Raw genomic sequence first — 21,878 nt, forward strand, 5'->3', positions numbered from 1 at the left:
TTGGATAGTGGGCTCAGAGCAAGGCAGAACCAGAAAGGACTTAATGAGTCTCCTTGGTATATTCCACACTTAATCTGTATTGGCTGTGATGTGATATTATTTGAATTTGTTTGGATATTAAGTGTGGTTTTCCAATTTTTCATTACTATGTTTAGGAACTGTATCAATTTAGGATCTACTTTGTATATTTCCAATATTTGTAGTAACCATGAGTGGGGTACACTATCAAAAGCTTTTTGCTAATCAATGTATGCGTAGTGTAGCGACCTTTGTTTAGTTTTAGCTTGATATGTCACCTCTGTATCTATTATCAGTTGCTCTTTACATCCTCGTGCTCCTTTGCAACATCCTTTTTGTTCTTCATTTATAATTTTGTTCTGTGTTGTATGTGTCATTAATTTCTGTGTAATGACTGAAGTTAATATTTTGTATATTGTTGGTGGGCATGTTATGGGGCAATATTTAGCTGGGTTTGGTGTGTCTGCTTGATCTTTAGGTTTCAGATAAGTTATTCCGTGTGTAAGTGTATCAGGGAATGTGTATGGGTCTGCAATGTAACTGTTAAATAATTTAGTTAGATGTGAATGTGTTGAGGTGAACTTCTTTAGCCAGAAATGTGCTATTTTATCTTTTCCAGGGGCTTTCCAATTGTGAGTAGAATTAATAGCTTGGGTGACTTCATGTTGCAAAATTATCACTTCAGGCATTTGTGGTATCATCTTGTATGTGTCTGTTTCTGCTTGTATCCACCATGCATGCCTGTTATGTTGTACCGGGTATGACCATATGTTGCTCTACAAGTGTTCCATGTCTGTTATGTTTGGTGGATTGTCTATTTTAATGTGTGTGTTATCTATTGTCCGGTAAAATTTCTTTTGGTTTGTGTTGAATGTTTGGTTTTGTTTCCTTCTATTTTCTCTTTTTTTGTATCTTCTAAGTCGTTTGGCCAATGCTTGTAATTTCTGCTTCTTTTCATCTAATTGCTCTATCACTTCTTGTTGTAAGATTTTACCTAACATTTTTCGTTTTTTTTTCTGACATTTCATTTCTTATAAATTGTGTTAGCTGTCCAATGTCCTTTCTCAGTTTTTCTATTCTGATCTGTAGCCTGTGTTGCCATGCTGGTTTTGTGGGTTTCTTCTGTGTGTTGGTTGGTTCTGATCTCTGCCTAGTGTGTATATTTAGTGTAGTGAGTGCTCCTATATAAACCAGTAGTTGTAACTCTTCCATAGTTGTGTTTTCATTTATTTTGTTGTGTATGATTGTGTTGATAGTTTTTATTGTTGTTTCGACTTGTGGGTTACTTGGCAGTCTATGCAAGAATGGTCTAATGTCTGTATTTGTGATTTTGTATTCTATATATGTCAGCTGAAATTTTTCTTCTATATCTAACATGTGTGTCACTTCGTGTTCTATTTGTGCTTGTTCTGGTGGCTGTCGCAAGATTTCGTTTTCCTCTGATTGTTTAATTGATGTGTGTTGTTCTTTGTTTGTTTGCTCTGGGATATTTGAGTCCATTACTCTATTTTCTTCTTCTTCTGTTTGCACATTATTTTGTTCCAGTATTTGTTGTACTTGTTGTTTGATGTTTTCTAATTCTGACTGGGGTATCCTGTTATTTTTGATTATTACAAGGATTTGATCAGCTAGTCGTTGTTCTGTTAAAAATTCTAATTCTGGGTATCTGGTAATAAATGTTGTGTATACTTGTGATCTGTATCCAGTTGTGTTGGTTCCTAGGTTTGTTGCTTGGTAATAACAGAACATGAGGTGTCGATTAACTTCATCTGACCATCTCATCCTCTGCCTTTGTTTTCCTTCTAGGGTGGTTGTAGGAAGCATATCCTGCAAAACACCTCTATTTGGATTTAAATCATTTTCCAGTTGGCTAGCAGTGTCGTTACCATTGTGGGCGGGCATAGGGTTCAAGCGTCGTCCCCGACCATGACGGCGCTTGTCCGAGGCTTCTTTAGTTCTGTCCTGAACCAACTCATCACACTAAAAGGGGGGTTAGACCTATTAGTGGTTTGTTCTTTTCGTCGCCTTTTACGACTGGCTGAACATACCGGAGGTCTATTCTTTTCCCGGGCCTCCACGGGGATTATTATTATTATTAAGAAAATGTGTCTAGTTGTACAAGGTGTTCAAATTTGATTTCTTTCAACAACATATTGCGTGGAATATAACAGCTCAAATTCACCAGAAATTCATGCTCACTCTGTGTAAAGTCGTGCACAGAGTCAAACAACAAGTGACTACATCTTGGCCAGTATTGCTTTGACACATGTTAAACTTTACCAATATTCATAAGACACATGTGCAAATGTTGACATATAATTTCGTCGAAATCCATGATGATCGAGTGGGGAAAATGTTCAAAGTTAGGCTGTTTGACATGGAATGACCCAGTAGTTATTCGGAGATGAGTCTTGCATAGGACAGAGTAGCATCAAGAGGTGCATAAAACCAGTCTTTGGACTGAAGACCACTACAACAAACAAATACCCTTCATATCTTTTGTCATGTGATGTTGGAATGTAAATGCAGGAGAAAGAAAAGTGTTGTATACCAAACAGTAGCTATTATACTCTACATATTTTATACAATCAGGAATTCGTAGCAGATATGCAAGTTTGAATGTGAATAGAGCAGTTGGGAAGTGAAGGGGACAGAAATTACTTCATCAATAATTTTAGCTAGTAGCAAGTAGAAGACTAAATAAAACTATGCTTAAGCATAAATTCCTTGTAGCCCTTTTTTTATTACATATTTGTAATTGTAATAAATAGACAAGTGTTCAGAAGATACGCTGTTGAAGTTGTGGCTTGTATATTGCTTACAGATGTTAAATGTGCGAGCAAGGCAAACCCTTCTGACTCAGGCTTCGCACAATTTGACCGCTTCCGCTCACGTCACGGCAGCATTGTGAGACCCTCAGGCACTTCCTTGCTTACACCAGTGCGTCCCCTGCATCAACAGCCATGTAAGTTATAATATGTGTCATTTCAACCAGCCACTATAATTGAAAGTTGTTGTTGTAATTGAAAATTGGCAAGAAAGTTGAGTTTCCATTGGTGTATATTCACTATACAACATTTTAAATTGTGGCAATTTTAAATGTGTCTTGTGTGAAATCTGATATACTTTTTGCCATTTCAGAAAAGTCATTGTAAGAAAGGAAAACATGGAGCACAGTATGGTCAGACTGACAAATTTTCCCTATTCTTGCAAAAGTTAAAAATGTTTATTATATGCCTTGTAACCCACATGAAACAAAATTTCTCCTAATCATAGAAACAAGTGAAAATAAACTCTATAACACTTAAGTTATAGGAGTAGATGAGAATAATACTTGGTAAGGGGAAGCTGAGGGAAGTATTTAATTAAAGGTACTGTTAGCTTGTCAAAAATATAGAAGTGCAGAAATGCACTGACAGGCCAAAATATGTTGAACACCTGCTTAATAGCTTGTTGGCCAACCTTTGAAACGTGATACAGCAGCAATTCTGTGAGATACAAATCCAGTATGTCTTTGACAGGTTTCTGGAGATATATGGCAATCAATATCTATGCACAGGTAAAAGGATTCCCATAAATTATGGGCTGGTGGCTTGGGGGTGTGGGAAAGGGGCCCAGTGGTTTCCCAAACGTGTTCCATTGGTTCACATCAGGCGAATTTGGTGACCAAGATATCAACATCAGTTTCTCAAGCCACAGTAGCATAGTTCTAGCCTTGTGGCATGGACACTCATGTATATTACTAAAGGTTTATTACAATAAGGCAAGTATTAAAACTAGAAACTGTTTATATGTGTTGAGGTAGAGTAACTCGTGGTGCTCAAATTACAAATTACTCAGACTACAGTCATCCAGGATTTGAGAATGAGAGCGCTTAATGACTTACAACGAACTTTAAATATAATTTCATATATTTTCCAAACTTTTTCTCTATGATACCCCCCCCCCCCCCCCCACACACACACACAAAATAATGAAAGGAAAAAAACGCTTGTTGCTCACTAAATTTCATGCAGTAGAACTTCAGTGTCAGGCATGGCATTTTAATTTATTACTTCTTTACTACTTACTCTATTGACAGCACATTTTGCAGGCAGTATCCACGTATACCACTGAATGTATGCCACATAGTTCAGGAGGTAAAATATTTTACACAAGATAGTTTTGATAAGTCGGTAAATTTCCATTAAAGAACAGAACATTTTTGATGCATCTTCATAGTTGGTAAGCTTGATTATTCCAAGGATTTATGAAGAATTCTGACAATATACAATGTACAGTTCATTGTTGATAGCTGTCTGAATTGATGAATTGTCAACTGTGATTGACAATGGAGAAAACAGAGTTTCGTGCTGTTATTAAACATTTTCATTTGAAGGGTTGGGCTGCCACACAAATCAAAACAGGCTATGACGAATTTCATGCGGGCTCTGCACCATCATTGAAGACCATTTACTTTTGGATTAATGAGTTTAAACTTGGTCGGACAAGCACTGAAGACGAAGAGCACTCCGGCCCTTGAGTTGACGTCATCACGAAGGAAACCATTGACAAAAGCCATGGTATGGTAGTAGAAGATCGCTGAATGAAAGTTCATGGTATTGCTGAGACTGTAGGCATCTCAACTGAGCAGTACATAATATGCTGCATGGAGAATTGGGTATGAAGAAGCTGTATGCGAGGTGGGTGCCACAATTGCTCAAGGCCAACTAAAAGCATATCCGAAACAACATTTCATTATGGTGTCTGGCAATGTTAAATTGCAATCAGCAAGACTTTTTGCACAGATTTGTGACTGCTGATGAGACCTGGATCTATCATTGCCCACCAGATTCAAAATGACAGTCAAAACAATGGACAAAGGTGGGTGAAAGTGCACCAAAGAAGGCAAAGACCATTCTGTCAGCTAGTAAGGTGATGGCTGTACTCTTTTTGGGATCCCCAAGGAATAATCCTCATCGATTACTTTAAAAAGGCAGATCCATAACTGGACCTATTATACTTCAGTACTGGATCATTTGAAATTTGTGTTGGGTGAAAAAAGACCAAGGATGGCACCCAGAAAAGTTCTCTTTCACCATGATAACGCACAATCCCACACATCAGCAATAAAAATGGTGAAAGTGCACGAATGGGCTTTGAATTGGTTCCTCGTCCACTGTAACCTGAATTAGCCCCAAGTGACGTCTTCTTGTTCCCTAACCGGAGACTTTGACTCACTGGGAAGAAATTTACATCAAATGAGAAAGTGATAGTTGCAGTCAATGAGTGTTTTACAGAGTTTGACAGAACCTATTTTTCCAATGGGATGAAAAAGTTGGAGGATACATGGACAAAGTGTGTATCCCTCAATGGAGTCTATGCCGAGAAGTAAGACGAGCTGTTTACAAAATCTTATCTATCAAACCGGTCTCATACATAGGTGTTCGCCCCTTTTAAAGAATCATGCCCTGGAGGTTTACTGGTTCTACTAGAAGGTGCCATCACTGTCAGAGGGTGTCCAATAATGTTCACCTGGTCCACAGCTGTCATGACGCCACATTTGATTATTATCACAGGTCCCATGGAAGTTCAGACGAATGAGTGCCCCCCTCCAGCATACCTCTGTCCCCATTGGCCTGCATCCACAGCATGCTGCTTGTTTCGAGCAGCTGTTCACCTGGATGATGGTGTAGACACAACTATTATTGTGATGTAATAATAATGTTATTCATATAAACAAGAAACACTTTAGTACTGATTCGAGGTCCCAGCTCGATGATCCCATGCCCACTGCAGGCATAATTAACTTTTTTGTTGCATCAATGAAGTAGCATCATAAAGTAAATGAGACTTGAAAAAGGCTCTGTTATAAGAAAACATAAGATGAACATGTGGGATAGAAGCAGGGGTGGGAAAAAATTATGACGAGGGGTCTGTATCGGTTGTGAAATGCCTTTGATATGGTTAATCTGTTGATCCAGGATCTTTTGTGGCGTTGAACCTAACTTACACTTCTAAAAATGTTTGACTACCAAAAATAACATACGTAAGTGAAACACTGCAAAAATAAATAGAATACTCAAGTTAGAAAGTTGAATAATCAGAATGTGCATAAACAAATAATACCAAGTAAATGAACACTGGAGACTATTTTATAATAAAACTGTTTTCAAGAAAATGGAACTGGTAATAACCACAAAGAAGACACACATTTCATTTTTCAGACATACCACATAATAACTGTGAACTACTGTTTATTGGATACTCACACCGTTTGAGTATACAAAACACAAATAAAGAATGTACTGAATTCCAAATGCTATGCCATGAATGAGCCAGTTCAGTCACTGATATTAAGCATGTTGGGATACAATCAGATGTATTATCAAAAAACATCAAAGACTCTACATGCAATCTTCCAGAGTGTGTCACAAACAAAATCCTGGCAATGTGTAGTGTGTCAAAAATGACCCATAAGGCAAAGATACAGGGAATGGCCAAAATAATGTGAACACCTTTACTTATTTTGGAATCATTTATTAATAATAAGGGGTTGGACCTCCATTTGCCCATAATACAGCTGCGACTCTTCTTGGAATACTGGCATATAATGATTGTATAGTCCTCAGTGGAATGTTGTGTCACTCTTTGATCAGAACCTCTTCTAACTCCTGTAGTGAAGAGGAAGGATGAAATCAGCTCCAGAGTCTGCGCTTCAGTACCACCCGAAAGGGCTCGATAATGTTCAAGTCTGGGGACTGTGTTGGCCAGGGAAGATGCTGCAGTTCAGTTGCATGCTCCTCATACCATGATTGTACTCTCCTGGCTGTGTGAATTGTTGCATTATCGTCCTGAAATATGGCATTGTTGGGGAATAACATTTGAAACATGGGATGCACCTGATGACCCAAAATGTTCACATAATCATTGGATGTAACATGGCCTTTGAGAGTAATGATGGGACCAGCAGAATGCCATGATATGGCTGCCCCACCATCACACTTCCACCTCCACACTTAACTGTTGGAATCAAGCAATCAGGATTGCAGGCTTCTTTTGGCGTTCTCCAGGCGTAAACCTGGCCCAGAGTTGGAAATAACGAAAACATTGACTCATTGGACTGTATGACATGTTTCTTCTGATCACCTGTCCAGGATTTATGCTCCTGACACCCTGTTTTACACTTCATTGTGTTGGTTGTCATCACTGATAGTTTCAGCATAGCAGCTCACTCTGCAGTCACTTTAACCACTGTAGTTTTGTGTTGTTTTGACACAATTCATGTTAGCGTATGGCAGTCTCTGTCATTTAGTTTTGATTTGTGCCCACTATTAAATTCACACAATGATGTCCTTCCATGTTTTGTGTAGGCTGTCATGCTGTTCAAACAGTTGCTCTTGAAACATTCAGTAAGTTGGCTGTCTTGGTTACTTATGCTCCAGCTAATCGAGCCTCCACATTCTGCCCTCTTTGGAACTCTGTTTGATCTTTTCATTTCACGTCAACCTCGGGCTCTGAATGCAAATACGAAATGTGCTGTACTCATAAATAACCTCTACTAATGTGCAACTGGTACTGAACATGCACAGTCCAGCATGACACGTGCCATACCTGCATTGTTGACCGTCAAACACAACCACCCCATTACTACCACTGTTCACGTTATTCTGCCTATCCCCTGTATATTTACAGCAAAATTGGACTTCGTGAAGTGAAGCAGCTAGTTGTATCTCTGTTTTATTAATGGCAGTTTATTGTGAGGGGTGTGTTGCTTGATGTTGGGTTATGTTGCGGAGCGCTCTGTAGCTAAGCAAATTCCCACAGGCATTAGTTGTGTGTTATCATTAACTCCCGTAGGTATAGTAAATAACACACGCAACTGTGTCATAATTGTAATTCAAAATCCTAGAACTTAAGTTTAGAATAAACACAAATGCTTTCATAATGAAACTGTTGTATTAAATGTTTTTGGTAGGCTTATTGGGTTAATTCTCTTCATTGTCTTTGATTGTGTAACTTTCTACAATTTGCAAAATCAAGACCAACCTATCACCCTATAAAGAAGTAATGCTGCAAATGTGCTGAGAACATTTAATACAACTGAGGTTAATTGGTTGAAATTTGGGATGCTAGAATGTGGAAGCAGATAAATGTGTGCTCTATTGAAAGAAATGACAGTTAAAAAATACTTTTTATGCTAAAATACATACATTGTTTTACACAGTTGAAAGCAGTGCTGGTCTACTGATGACTGGTTTGTACAATGGACCATCTTTGTCAGAAGAGGAGACGGACGTTTTTGACTCAGCTTTTGGAGGTGACTCCCCTACAGTAGGATCACAGAGGAGACGTGCTCGGAGTGGTAGTTGTTCTGAGTTTGTCTTCAATCTGCGACATCACGGTCAGCCTGCCAGCCCAAAGCCAAACCGAGCTTCTGAGACTGAGGCTTGGAAGCTTCTTAGCAGGTATTGTTGATACATTGCTCATTGCATTAATATGTTAGAAGTATACATAAGAAACAGTTCTTCTTATCAGTTGACACCAGAGCTGGCCAGAAAATCACGCAGAAACATTACTATTTGAAACCAAGAAACCTTCTTTCAGTACAACACTGACGATCGTCACAAGAAACAGTATGAATTCAACATAAAACAGTACAGTTACTCAGCATAGTCAGTCGAGGGAAACATAACAGAAATTGCCTAAGAGTGAAATCAATAGAGAAATTATTATAGTACGACACTTGAGAACCTTACAATTTAGGAATGGATGAGAGAGCAACAAATCTGAGACAAAATTTGGAATACCAACCATATGGAAAGGATAGACTGCTACTCACCACACAGAGAAGGCACACAGTGAACAAGAATGCTAAAAATATTTCAGCTTGTAGACAAAACCCTTTTTCAGAAGTAGAAAACTCACCCGCATTCACACAGCTCACACAGACACACACATGACCACTGTCTCCAGGCAATAATGCCCTACTGTCAAAGGACTTTCCATTTTCTGGCAATATTTGAAGTAACTAATTAGCATACTGTAGGGTCAGAACTGTTATGGGGACAAGTGCATGTTGCAGATCAAGTTCCCATTTGTAAAATTGTGAAGTACTGATGCTGGAGGAAGAATAATCTTTTCCAAATGGTATTATGCATCCTGTTTGACAGTTTTATGATTATGTAGGAAGTTAAGTTTTGCAGCAGTGGTGATAATGAAGCTATTGATTTTATATCCAGGTGTGTTGAGGAGAAACATTGTCTGATGATGGCAGTGTTGCAGAGTTTGCGAGGTGGAGTTATGATGTGCAATAAATGTGTAGCACTCATTACATAGTGGTCCCATTAGATATTTGCTGTACAGAAAAATAACTTCTGTTTAAAGTGTTCTGAATTCTTGCCTTCGTAGTAGTAAAGTTTCGAGATTTCATAGCCATATAGCAGAGGCGGGACAACCATTGTCAGGTTGGCGAGATGTGTGACGACTGGATGGGTAAATGGAATTCTGTTTTGCATGTCTTTCTTGTTAGTGAAACATTCAGAGAGTGTGTTTCGTTAGTAGGCAAAGTGACCGAGGAGTTTTGTTCAAAAAATTCTGAAACATTATCCACAAAATTTTTCTGTGCTTACCTTTTACTTATTGTGAATGCTATCCTTCGCAGTACTCTCCTCCACAATTAATACACCACCCCTCCCTCCCTCTCTCCCTCCCTCCCTCCCTCCGAATACCATTTCCACTTCCAGAAGCAGTCTTGGTATGTCTCCTGCTAGATCGCTCGAAATGCTGTCTGCGAATTTTCTTGTATCTCATCTATCGTTGCAAATTTTCATCCTTTCAATGGGGTTTTCAACTTCGGAAATAAAAGAAGTCCACAAGAGCAGGTCTGGATGGTACGGAGGATGAGGCAGCACAGTGATTTTGTTTTTTGTGCAGTCACACACCCACAATGATGAATGTCCAAGTGCCTTATCGTGATGCAAGAGCTATGAATTGCCTTGCCATATTTCTGGCCATTTCCTTCTCACATTTTCTTGCAGGTGTCGGAGCACGTCCCAATAGTACCAGCGATTAACACACTGTCCCTGTGGCACGAATTCATGAACTAATCCTTCAAAGTCAAAGAAAACTGTCAGCATTGCTTTGGCATTTGACATGATGTGTTGAGCTTGTTTTGGTCTTAGAGAACCTTTCCCGATCCATGGTGAAGACTGAACCTTGGCCTCAAGATCATGACTGTAGACCCACGCCTCGTCACTAGGTATGATTCTGGTAAGGAACATCTCATTTTCATTAAAACAATTCTAAAGCTCATCACAGATTGTGAGGCAAACATCTTTCCGGTCTCGACTCATGAGCTGTGGTACGAACTCGGCGGCAACACAATGCTGTGTCAGGATTTCATGACATGATTCAACTGAAATTCTACATTCTTCTGCAATCTCTCACACAGTCTGTCTTCAATTGGCATGCACAATTTTGTTGACATTCATGGCGTGTGTCATTGGTAGACATAGAGGGTCATCTTTAGCTTCCATCCGCCCATTCTTAAACTTTGTGATCCATTCAAACACTGAGTCCAGCTTAAGCACTCATCACCATAGGCTTCCTGCATCATTTGGTGTGTGTCTGTAAAGGTTTTCTTTAGTTCCATGTAAAATTTAATGCAGACGCATTGCTTCTCTAACTCTGCCACCTCGAAATCCGCAAACTGCGCACAAACTGCGAAACACAGCGTTCTACTCAATATGACACTGAGCAATAACTAAAAGACTTACAACAACAAAACTTCCGGCAGTTACACATTAAACACAGGTGTGTGCAGTGATCTCAACTGCATTTTGCTCCAACACACCATTGGCACGAAATTATGAATGTTCTTGGAATTTTTTGAACAGATCTCGTGTTTTGAATATGTGTTGGAGATCATATCATCATACCCTATCAGAGTGATTTCATAGCAGACTGAGCATGCTTTTCGGTATTTTTAGTCTGACAAAATAGCCCATATATGCTCTTGAAGCTAGTTATGAGTCATCGTAGATCTTCAGGTATATGCACTTGAGAAGCATACTAGAAGAATACTAGGATAGTATTGTGTGAAGAATGATACATTTCTTTGTTATTTTCATCAAGAGCCTGTAGTTCTATTTGTGCAAATGGTTAAAAGAGAAAGTGAAGCACATTCTTTATTTGTATGGTAGTCAGTATTGAAACTGAGATATTTACAATGAATACCAAAACTTATGTGTTGAAAGCTTAATACACAGAAAGTAAAAGGATACCTGTTTATTAATGAGCATAACTCACGGAAAGATATTTAACTACTAATCAATACCAAGGGGTGTGGCATGAAATTGTTGAAAGAGGCCAAAAAGTCTTCTCTACAAAAATAAGTCAAGTGCTCTAAGAATTTCAAATGCTGAAGATAGTCGTTGTATAAAAACAAAATAAGAATCTGAATGCTTCCTAGATCCCAGAGGGCCCTTGCTACATAAAACAACAAAAAGTAGTAGTATTTCTCTGCTTTGATTGAGCACCGTGCTTTGCGAGCAAAGTTTCACCTTTGTACTAAGATGCCAACTAAAATATGTCAACCTTACACCCTGTTAGTCACTAACAGTATATGTTTCCAGTACAGTATCATTTCCCACATGTATGGTCCGATAGACCATAATCTTCCTGTTCTTCTTGGTCAGTTTCATACACACAGAAAACTATTCTTCCTTAAAAGAGCACGCATACAAACAAATCGGGGGGGGGGGGGGGGGACAAAATAACTAATCTATTGTGAGAACTATTTCCTCTGATCTTCTGTTTTGCTTATTGAAAGAAAATCCGGTTTGAGAAAGATTATATTTATATCTGCTGAAAAAGAATTTTCTTTGTACCAGGGTATGTGGGTATGTATAATGGATAATAATGAAACAAAGCCACACACATAGTACCGAAAATGGCTTGTTGTAGATACAGTGAGAAATTATGACATTACATAACAAGAATTCCTCAGAATAAGTGCCTGGAAATAGTTATGTTTAATAATACTGTCTCATAGGCTTTTACTGTAGCAGGAGAAATTGCCATTCTGCAGTGCTATAGTTTTCAGTGTACTGAAAGGGAGTAATTATGTTTCTTCTTCTTCTTCTTCTTCTTCTTCTTCTTCTTCTTCTTCTTTCCATCAACTGTCAACGTGCAATTTTACAAAGAACGTGCCCTCTGTTTCAGCCAGTTCAATATTGTGTATTTTGTACAGGGTGGGTCATAAGCCAGTCATCAAAAATGTGTTTGCTGCAGTAATACTAACCAAATGAAAACAAAAATTTATTATCTGCACAGAAATACATGAAGAGTTCAGTGAACCTACAAAAGATACAAAGTAGTTTCCATGCTGTGCTAAGCAAACATTCCACTTTTTCGTTTTCAGCATTGGTTTATAAATTTTGTCACAAAGCTTCCAAAACTGTAGGTTTTCAAATTTTGATTGGATTCATTCCTGCAAATGCTAAATATCACAAATATTCGCAGAATAAACCTCATCTTTTAGTATATTCGAGACTATAACCAGACTGTGGTATATGAGGGTATTGAAGGCTTTTAAAAGTTGACTAGTTTCCAGTTCTACCAACATATCTTGAATCATAACTAGGTAATTTACAGAATTGTCAGTCCATTTAAAAATATAAGGCTTGAGTAATCTATCACTGAAAATCCCTACCCATAAACTTATGCCAAGAGAGTTTAACTCTGTCTCCATTGTAGAATCCTAGTAGATACACTTTTGTCTGTTCACTCTGCCATTTGACTTAAACTACCCACTTCAAAAGAATGTTTTTTTTGTAAAACTTGGTATCTACTTCTTGCCTGATTGTGTACGAATAGCAGAATTCCATGTGCCTGTCTAGATCACCTACATTTAGCCCTGGAAGTCAGTGTGATATTAATTTTTGCTTTTTCTGAATACTTTGTAGGTTTGTTCTTGCTATTCCATTCTCCTTGGATGCTTGTCTTTGAGATTTAATTAGGTGATTGCATAAACAAAGTGCAACAGTTAATATTCTCTTCTGCAGTAACAGACTTTGGCCTACCTGAATATCAAATCTCACTACCAACTCAGTCTTTTCAAATCTTTAATTTTAATGGGGCCTGGATGTCTGGAAAATGCTCTGCAAACAAAACATCACTTTAATTAGAGTCATGTTTCCACCATATTTGCGAAACAAATGTGTACTTTCTATTCATTGTGTCAGATAACAACAAACAACAAACCTCAGAATGCAAGTATCAACAGACTACACACTAGTGAAGCTCACGTCTGATTACCACAACATTGGATAAAACAAAGTCTAAGGATTGCCCTTTCCTGTATATTCTTTGTTACTTAAAATCTTCTATAAATAGATAAGATTACTGTTTTAATGTGTTTCAGATTTGGCAACTTGCTCGCAATTCAACAAGGCATAAGCTGTACATCAATTTAATCATTTTATTTAATTATGGTATCTCCATGCATATGTGTATACTTGTATGAGAGCAGATTTTCTCAACTGATAGTGACAGCACCACAACCACCCACTACAAACATTATTATTATTATTATTATTATTATTATTATTTATAGATGTTAAAATTACTGCTAATTGACACTTCATTCCTTAGTGCCGACTTCTTTCATTTGATCTTAGTCTTATGTGCAAATTGTGACATTGACATTTTGACACAACAAAGTACTTTCAGTGTTTGAGCTGCATGGCTACAAATATACTCAGAGGAAGCACTATTTAACTACTTGAATACTGAACCCTGCTCATTGTCTATTCATCACTGACCATGACAGGCAGCAGTTCCTTCTGCCATGTGGGCAGCTGACTGTTTAACAGAGCCTTAATTCAGGAACAGCAGGTTTCCTTTGCACTAATGTTGTCATAACACATGAAAGACTTTCAGTTGTAAGTGATATATATAATAAGACTATTAAGTACACCAACTAGGACCCTGTTAAAGCTTTAACGCATTTTGTGCTTTATTTGAATATGTCTCATTCCATTTCATCTTCTGTTACATAGCTTATTTCGAAACTTGTGAGCACCTTGCACCCAGGTGATTGCTGATTTTCAACTCTATAAATTTATTTTAGAGATCTGTATGCTTAAACTTCTGTCCTTTACTTTAAATAAGTATAAAAAATGTTATCCTTTCAGTACTGTTCGTGAGCTATTTTCTATGTTCTGATATACTTTACTACTACTTAATTTTAAAAATTCTATTAATTTGTTATGATTATTCATGAATGTAATAAAAACAGTGTTATTGGCTTTAATGCGTAATCTGTTCATCATGTGTTGCTGTATCTTGATAGTGGTGCCATAGTGTAATGAAATGAAGCAGTGAACGCATTGGAATACACGCTGCACTCCAGGGTAAGAGGTATTAGGCTTAACTTCGTGTTTAAGGACTCTGAAGTACCATGCTGTAAGCTGTCTGTGTGTTAGCCCAAATGAATAAATTACGACAGGCTGAAGTCTGTGTGCAAGTTCTGAAATTTGTCTAGGTGACCACAGGAAGGAGTCGTATTACATTTTTGTCGATACCTGTTTCCCAAAACCCAAATTTTGTAAGTACTGCTTACTAGATACAGAACAGATTAAACTTTTTGCCTGAAGTGTGTAGTACGACATTTTCATGATTATCTGTAACACAATATAGAGTAATTAAAGGATATATGTGGTTGCCCAGGCAGTACTCACTTTGAGCTGCAGTTCCAAGAACACATGTAAAAGTAGAAAAAACTACACCATCCTGTGGTACCGTTAGCTCAGCCTCCGTGTTTAGAGGAACCCTCCTTTTGTGAGGACAGGAGAGACAAAGATGAAAGTAGAGACATTGAAAGAGACTGACTGAAAACACTTGATAAAGACTGGGTCGGCTTCAGTCAAGGGATGATAGACAATCAGAGTAAGACATAAAGATGGATTAATTCATCTCTGTACTGAAGCTGGCACAATGCTTACGAATATACTGTCTTTAATCTTTTACTCTCTCTGATGCCGCCTTCCCTTGTCCTCACAATAAATGTTTTTATCTCAGTTTGTTGGTCAGATGACCTGTCCCTCCTTTCTAACCATCCCTGACCCATCCCTCTCTCCTTCCTGAGGAAGAAATTATCAGTTCAAAAACCCAGGTATAGTTTTTTTCCACTTTTAAATGCATCACTCTCAGGTGTTGGAAAACTGTGCTTCCTAAAGATTAAATACTGGTCAGCCATCCTGTCTCCTTGTAATTTTACTATTTGACAAATGATATTACATTACAGTTATGGACACACATTGCATATTTTATTGTCCAGTTACATTATTGTGCTTGTCAGTGTAGAGTACTGATCACAATAGACATTAAGAAGTAGCTTTTTGTAATTAGAGTTTTCAAATTATTCTCTACCTTTTTTCTGATCAGGTCAGAGAGTTTTGCTAATGATGCTCAAATTTTGGACAAACTTGGTCTTCAGGCAGAACTTCATAACAACACCAATAATGTGCCTTCAATTCCAGAACTTCCCAGAACTACAAAATCTCCAAGTTCTAAAGTCATTCCAAGCAGGTAAATTACATCAACCATTATAGTAGTCTTTTTCTCCATGCAGTATTTTCTTTTAATTTTCGTGTTGTACATTTTGGCAGGGCTCTGTTTGGTCGTAGAAACAGCCTAACATTACGGCGTCAAAGCCGGGAATCATCGTCAGAACATCTGGAAGAGCGAAGTTCAGCTGGCAGTACTGATGATTTGGACTCTGTTGGCAGTAACACACCCAAACACTTTGGTAAACTAATGTCTGCCTGGGGTTCAAAAGTTAGTCGGGTAGGAAATGAAATGTGGGATCGTGTAGGTATGAAGAAGCTAGACAGTGACAGCAGTCTTAAGAAAAGCAGCACTGATTCTCTTCTTGATTATCATAATAATGTGAAGAATAAGAATATTAAGAATTCGTCCTCCTTTATGGTAAATAAAACTCCCCAAGTTTTGCACTCTGCAACTACTGCAAGTGATACGCGTCAGACACAGGAGGAAAGTGAGAATTTTCAGTGTGACCCAAAACATGTAAATGGACCACTAGATTCTCCTAGTAAGAATTCTGCTTCTCACTCCCAGAAGACCTCACCCGTAAGGACACCTGTTACGGAGAATGACCCCCTTGGGGCTCTACATATGGAAGATGACATACCCCAAGACACAGAGTCACCAGAACCACCTAACATTCAAGATCATCCCAGTGCATCCCAGTATAATTCAAACGCTGCAACAGTTGTGTTAGAGTTGTCAGATAGTGAGAGAGGCCCGGTGCTTTTTGGTGGTCGGGGACGAACTCAGGGTGTGTCTCGTAGTGCAACTTTTACTCAAGAAAGTTCTCAAGTTGGAGATGAGGATGAATTAGAAGAAGGAGAGGGAGAAGCTCACTCTGTGCAAGGAAAGTCGATGCAACGATCATCGACAATGCCTGTTGATGTTCCGGTTACATCTGGTGGGGTAACTTCAAGTATAAGCAGCCTTGGTTCAAGCTTCAAGTTACCATTCAGGTGAGTTTCATTTATATAATTATTGACATCAAGAAACTGGGCAGATTGCACTGCAAGGCATCAAAGTTCAGGTAGTTTTTGATACAATTTAAATGAAAAAATTAAAAAAAACATTCTCTACTTTGACAGTAATATTATACAAATCTTTGGACAGTTAAATAGTATATCAGGACATTTTTCCAATCAAAGTTCGCTCATTAATCTTTTTTGCACTACATCCTGCTTCATAAAATAGTGATGTCTGTTAGTTTTCGTATTTGCTAGTAAACAAAAATAAACTCCTAACAAAGTAAAAGATATTCTTTACATCTGGGGTAAAATGACTGATTAATGTGACTTTAAAGCATTAAAGTCCACTGCTTCATTTCCATGAATGAATTTGGACTTCATTTATCTGCAGAGAAAAATCCAAAAACAGTTTTACAGTAAATGTTCAACCAGAAATTTGCTTATATGTATATTGGCTTGCACATCAACACACTCAACTTTACCATGTTGCTGCATATAGCTAAGTGGTGTGTGTGTGTGTGTGTGTGTGTGTGTGTGTGTGTGTGTGTGTGTTAGGATGTGTGGCATGTGTGGATGCATGCATGAAGTGAAGTGCTTGTGTGCATACGTGGCTCCACTGTGTCATTCACTCTGCGATATAGCAAAAATTTAAGTTATATCAACCACAAGACTAATTGTATAGCATTGCAATGGCCTACTTACACTGCCATTTTATTACTTCTTGCAAAGCATGCACACTTTGAAACAGCAGCAAAAAGTAAACTACATGGCCGGCTTCAAAAACCTAAAATATTCTAAGATACTTTGTTTCATGTGAACAAATTTCAGAAAAAGTGACAGAAATTGTTGAATTTCTGTTTAATCAGTGCATTTAAGTAAGTGCAGTTTATAGTAATGTTAATAATGAGATCTTTGCTAGCTTTGGGATGAATGCTTTTTTGAGTTAGAGTACACATACGCGTGCGTGTGTGATCCCTCACCCCACTGCCCACCGTTCCTCCTGCCCCCTAACACACTCTCTCTCTCTCTCTCTCTCTCTCTCTCTCTCTCTCTCTCTCTCTCTCTCTCTGTCTCCAACATTGCCTGTTAATGAATGGTTGCCCAAGCAGACACATGTGTAGAAGGTGGGGGTGAAGAATTTGGGAAAATGTGTGGGGCAAGCCTGGGGTTCCCATTTGTCTCAGTGTTTCCAGGACAGTCCTAGTTTTTAATTAAATGTCCCGGAGTCCCCAAACCCTCTTTGGGAACAGTGAAATGTCCTGCATTTCCCTCTTAGTGTGACTTTTTCCCTTTTTACACTTATTGCCTATCCTGATACAATGGTTTATCTGAAGTTTCTGAACACTAACATTGTGTGTCATTTGCATGAAAAAACCGAACTGTTTTAGTTGTCAAGTTAATATAATACATTGATTGATTCAGAAAATTGATGTTATTGTGATCATGTGTTCTAACTTCGGTGTGTTGTACTGTGTACAGTAGTTTAGTGTTTCCAGTGCTTGCAGCAGGGATTCTGATTATCTAAATATTGCTTATGTTAATTATGGGAAAATGCAAGTGTAAACTAAACAGTAAGGCACTGCAAGAATTCCCATTAATTAAAAGAAGTGAGAAGAATGCTGTGTGTGCAGTTTTGTGGTCCAAAATGTGGCACTGGACATGGAATGCGCATTGACATTGTAACTCACATGAAGTCTGACAAACATAAAGCTGAGGTCCAGGTTAACTCTTCAAGATCAAAATTTGATAACTAGTTTTTGCAGAAGGTAGTTTCAGACATTGATAAGCAACTTCTGGTCCAAGAAGCTTTATTTGTGTACCACATAGTCAACCAGAGTTTCAAGTCCATGGACAGCTTCAATGAGATAATTAATTAAATCATTGTTCAACAAGAAGTTCTCATGCTCACAAATGAAAACCAAATTAGTGATCATGAATGTGATTGTGCCATTTTCTAACGAATAATGAAGGAACTGAAAGCAGTAAAGTCTATTTCGGTGATGACAGATTCTTCCAGCCACATAGACTTCAAACTAGCCCTTTAGTGGTTAGATTTTACCGCCCAGATAAAGGCATTGTAATGAGAGTGTCGTAGTTGGTGAACTTTGGTTGTGGAAGTGCAGAGCATTTGACTCCGTATGTCTTACAGATGTTGGAGAAGTTCGTTCTTAAGAGAAATGTCGTAACAGTTTCTGCTGACGACACACACAGCAAATATGGAGTAAAGAAATGGAAAGATTAAAACAGTATTTTATTTTAAGTTGCAGTGAAAGCGTGAAAATAATTTGATTGGTGTAGGGTGTTCTGCTCATATTGTACACGGCATTGTCCAAACTGGCACAGATTGCACACTAGTTGATATACAGATCATTATTGATGAAATCTACCAACATTTCCATGCCTGTACTGCCCACTTGTTGAGAAACTAAAATCCTTCTCCGACTTCACTGAAGTAGAATACAATAAACTCTTAGGCTGGAGTAAAATAAGATGGTTATACCTTCTACCAGTTGTTTAAAGTGTCATTGATATTTCCCAAGCATTAGAATCCTACTTCCCATCCCTTAACAAGTATCCTGTCACTCTGAAGATTTTCCCCCCCTTCAAAAAATCTGCTCTCCTTAATCACTTTTCAGTTTCTTCAAGCTAGTTACAGTATTTTCTCCAACAGTATTCTGTGCATAGAAAAAGAAAATGTAAATGTAACTGATGTTGCAGACAAAAGATTTTTGACATATGTAGCAAATCAATATTATAAGAAGGAAAGTTGCTACTCACCATATAGCGGAGATGCTGTGTCGCAGATAGGGACAAGAAGAAGATTTTCACACTTAGCTTTCGGCCAATGGCCTTTGTCAACAAGAGATACACATATGCAAACACACACTCAACGCAAACACAACTCCCACACATGACTGCAGTCTCAGGCAACTGAAACCACACTGCAAGCAGCAGCACCAGTGCATGATGAGAGTGGCAGCTGGGTGGGGGAAAGGAGGAGACTGGGGCAGGGAAGGGGAGGGATAGTATGGTGGGGATGGCAGAGAGTGCAGTGCTGCAGGTTGTGTGGGGGGCGGGGGAGGGGGGGAGTAGTGGAAAAGGAGAGAAATAAATAAAAATAATAAAATAAAGTAAAATAAATAAAAAACAGTGGATATGGTGATAGAATGACGGCTGTGTAGTGCTGGAGTTGGAGTAGGGAGGGGCTGGATGGGTGAGGAGAGCGACTAACGAATGTTGAGACCAAGGGGGTTATGGGAACATAGGATGTATTGTAGGGAAAGTTCCCACCTGCACAATTCAGAAAATCTGGTGTTGTTGGGAAGGATCCATATGGCACTGGCTGTGAAGCAGTCATTGAAATAAAGGATATCATGTTTGGCAGCACGTTCAGCAGCAGGGTGGTCCACTTGTTTCTTGGCCACAGTTTGTCGGTGGCCCTGCATACCGACAGACAGCTTGTTGGTTGTCATGCGTACATAGAATGCACACAGTGGTTGCAGCTTAGAATGCAGCACAGTGGTTGCAGCTTAGAATACTGCACAGTGGTTGCAGCTTAGCTTGTAGACCACATGACTGGTTTCACAGGTAGCCCTGCCTTTGATGGGATGGGTGATGTTAGCGACCAGACTAGAGTAGGTGGTGGTGGGAGGATGTGTGGGACAGATCTTGCATTTAGGTGTATTACAGGGGTATGAGCCATGAGGTAAGGGATTGGGAGCAGAGGTTGTATGAGGATGGATGAATATATTGTGTAGATACGGTGGACGGCGGAATACCACTGTGGGAGGGTTGGGAAGGATAGTGGGCACGACAAGAGGTAATCGAAACCCTGGTGGAGAATGTAATTCAGTTGCTCCAGTCCTGGGTGGTCCTGAGTTATGAGGGGAATGCTTCTCTGTGGCCGGATGGTGGGGCTTTGGGAGGTGGTGGGAGACTGGAAAGATATCCCTGCCCCCTACATCCTCCCACCACCACCTGCTCTAGTCCAGTCACTAACGTCACCTATCCCATCAAAGGCAGGGCTACCTGTGAAACCAGTCATGTGGTCTACAAGCTAGGCTGCAACAACTGTATTGCATTCTATGTAGGCATGACAACCTACATGCTGTCTGTCTGTCTGTCTGTAGGAATGGCCACTGACAAACTTTGGTCAAGAAACAACACGTTGCCAAACATTTCAATGACTGCTTCACAACCTGTGCCATATGGATCCTTCCCACCAACACCAGTTTTTCTGAATTTTGCAGGTGGGAACTTTCCCTGCAATACATCCTACATTCCTGTAACCCTCCTGGCCTCAACCTTCATTAGTCGCTTTCCTCACCCATCTAGCCCCTTCCCTGCTCCCATTCCAGCACTACACAGCCGTCATTCTGCCACCACATCCAGTCTTTTATTTATTTATTTATTTTTATTTCTCTCTATGTCTCTCCTTTTCTGCTACCTCCCCCCTCCCCACCTCTCCCCTGCCCACATCCCAACCTGCAGAACTTCACTGTCTGCCATCCCCACCATACTATCCCTCCCCTTCACAGCCACAGCCTCCTCCTTTCACCCACCCAGTCACCACTCCCATCATGCACTGGTGCTGCTGCTCACAGTATGGCTTCAGTTGCCTGAGACTGCAGTGGTGTGTGTGAGTTGCATTTGTGTGTGTGCGTTGACAAAGGCCATTGGCCGAAAGCTTTAAATGTGAAAATCTTCTTGTTGTGCCTATCTGTGACTCAGCATCTCCGCTACATGGTGAGTAGCAACTTTCCTTCTCATAATATTGTTAAATTCCATCCTGGATATTCCCATTGTTTGATTGTAGTAAAACAATAGTTACATTAGTTGAAAAGTGAGGGGCTAGTGACACATCACCAGTTTAACAATATGACCACAGCTCTCTCTGGTACCTGCATTGGATGGATTCGTGAATGATGTGAACCATTACTGGTAATTCTTTAACTGATGGAGTGGACTGCCCTATATAAAACCTTCAGCTGTATTAGTGTTCAAGAATTGCTTAGTTTTGTAAAATCTAGTGTCGTGAACTTTACAATGGATAAGGGAGAACTATTTGATGAGTGCTGTTGTGTAATCTGAGTGAAGGTAAACTGCTGGACTGTAATGTTGGTGTCAGTGAAAAACAGAGAGAAAATTTTACTCATTTTTTGCAGTGAGTGTGTATCTAATACATTTTAGACACTTGGTTGAATTTTTACTAGCTATTCCAGGTTCTAATGCATCTCCCAAAAGAGTGTTTTCAGTAATTAAAACTTTGTGGATAGATGAAAGAAACAGTAAAAGCTCTGTCAA

General features: G+C 39.1%; 1 protein-coding gene across 3 annotated transcripts in view; it reads left to right on the top strand.

Moving 5' to 3' along the window:
• The window catches only part of LOC126198446 (DENN domain-containing protein Crag), a 345,330-nt gene that overhangs the window by 165,399 nt on the left and 158,053 nt on the right, over positions 1 to 21,878 (top strand). For all 3 annotated transcript variants that reach the window (XM_049934770.1, XM_049934769.1, XM_049934771.1), the window contains 4 exons: positions 2,843 to 2,983; positions 8,225 to 8,465; positions 15,448 to 15,591; positions 15,672 to 16,565. In XM_049934770.1, the coding sequence (XP_049790727.1) occupies positions 2,843 to 2,983; positions 8,225 to 8,465; positions 15,448 to 15,591; positions 15,672 to 16,565 (1,420 nt within the window). The remainder of the gene's footprint in view (positions 1 to 2,842; positions 2,984 to 8,224; positions 8,466 to 15,447; positions 15,592 to 15,671; positions 16,566 to 21,878) is intronic.

This window comes from Schistocerca nitens, chromosome 8 (assembly GCF_023898315.1).
Source record: "Schistocerca nitens isolate TAMUIC-IGC-003100 chromosome 8, iqSchNite1.1, whole genome shotgun sequence".
Taxonomy (NCBI): domain Eukaryota; kingdom Metazoa; phylum Arthropoda; class Insecta; order Orthoptera; family Acrididae; genus Schistocerca; species Schistocerca nitens.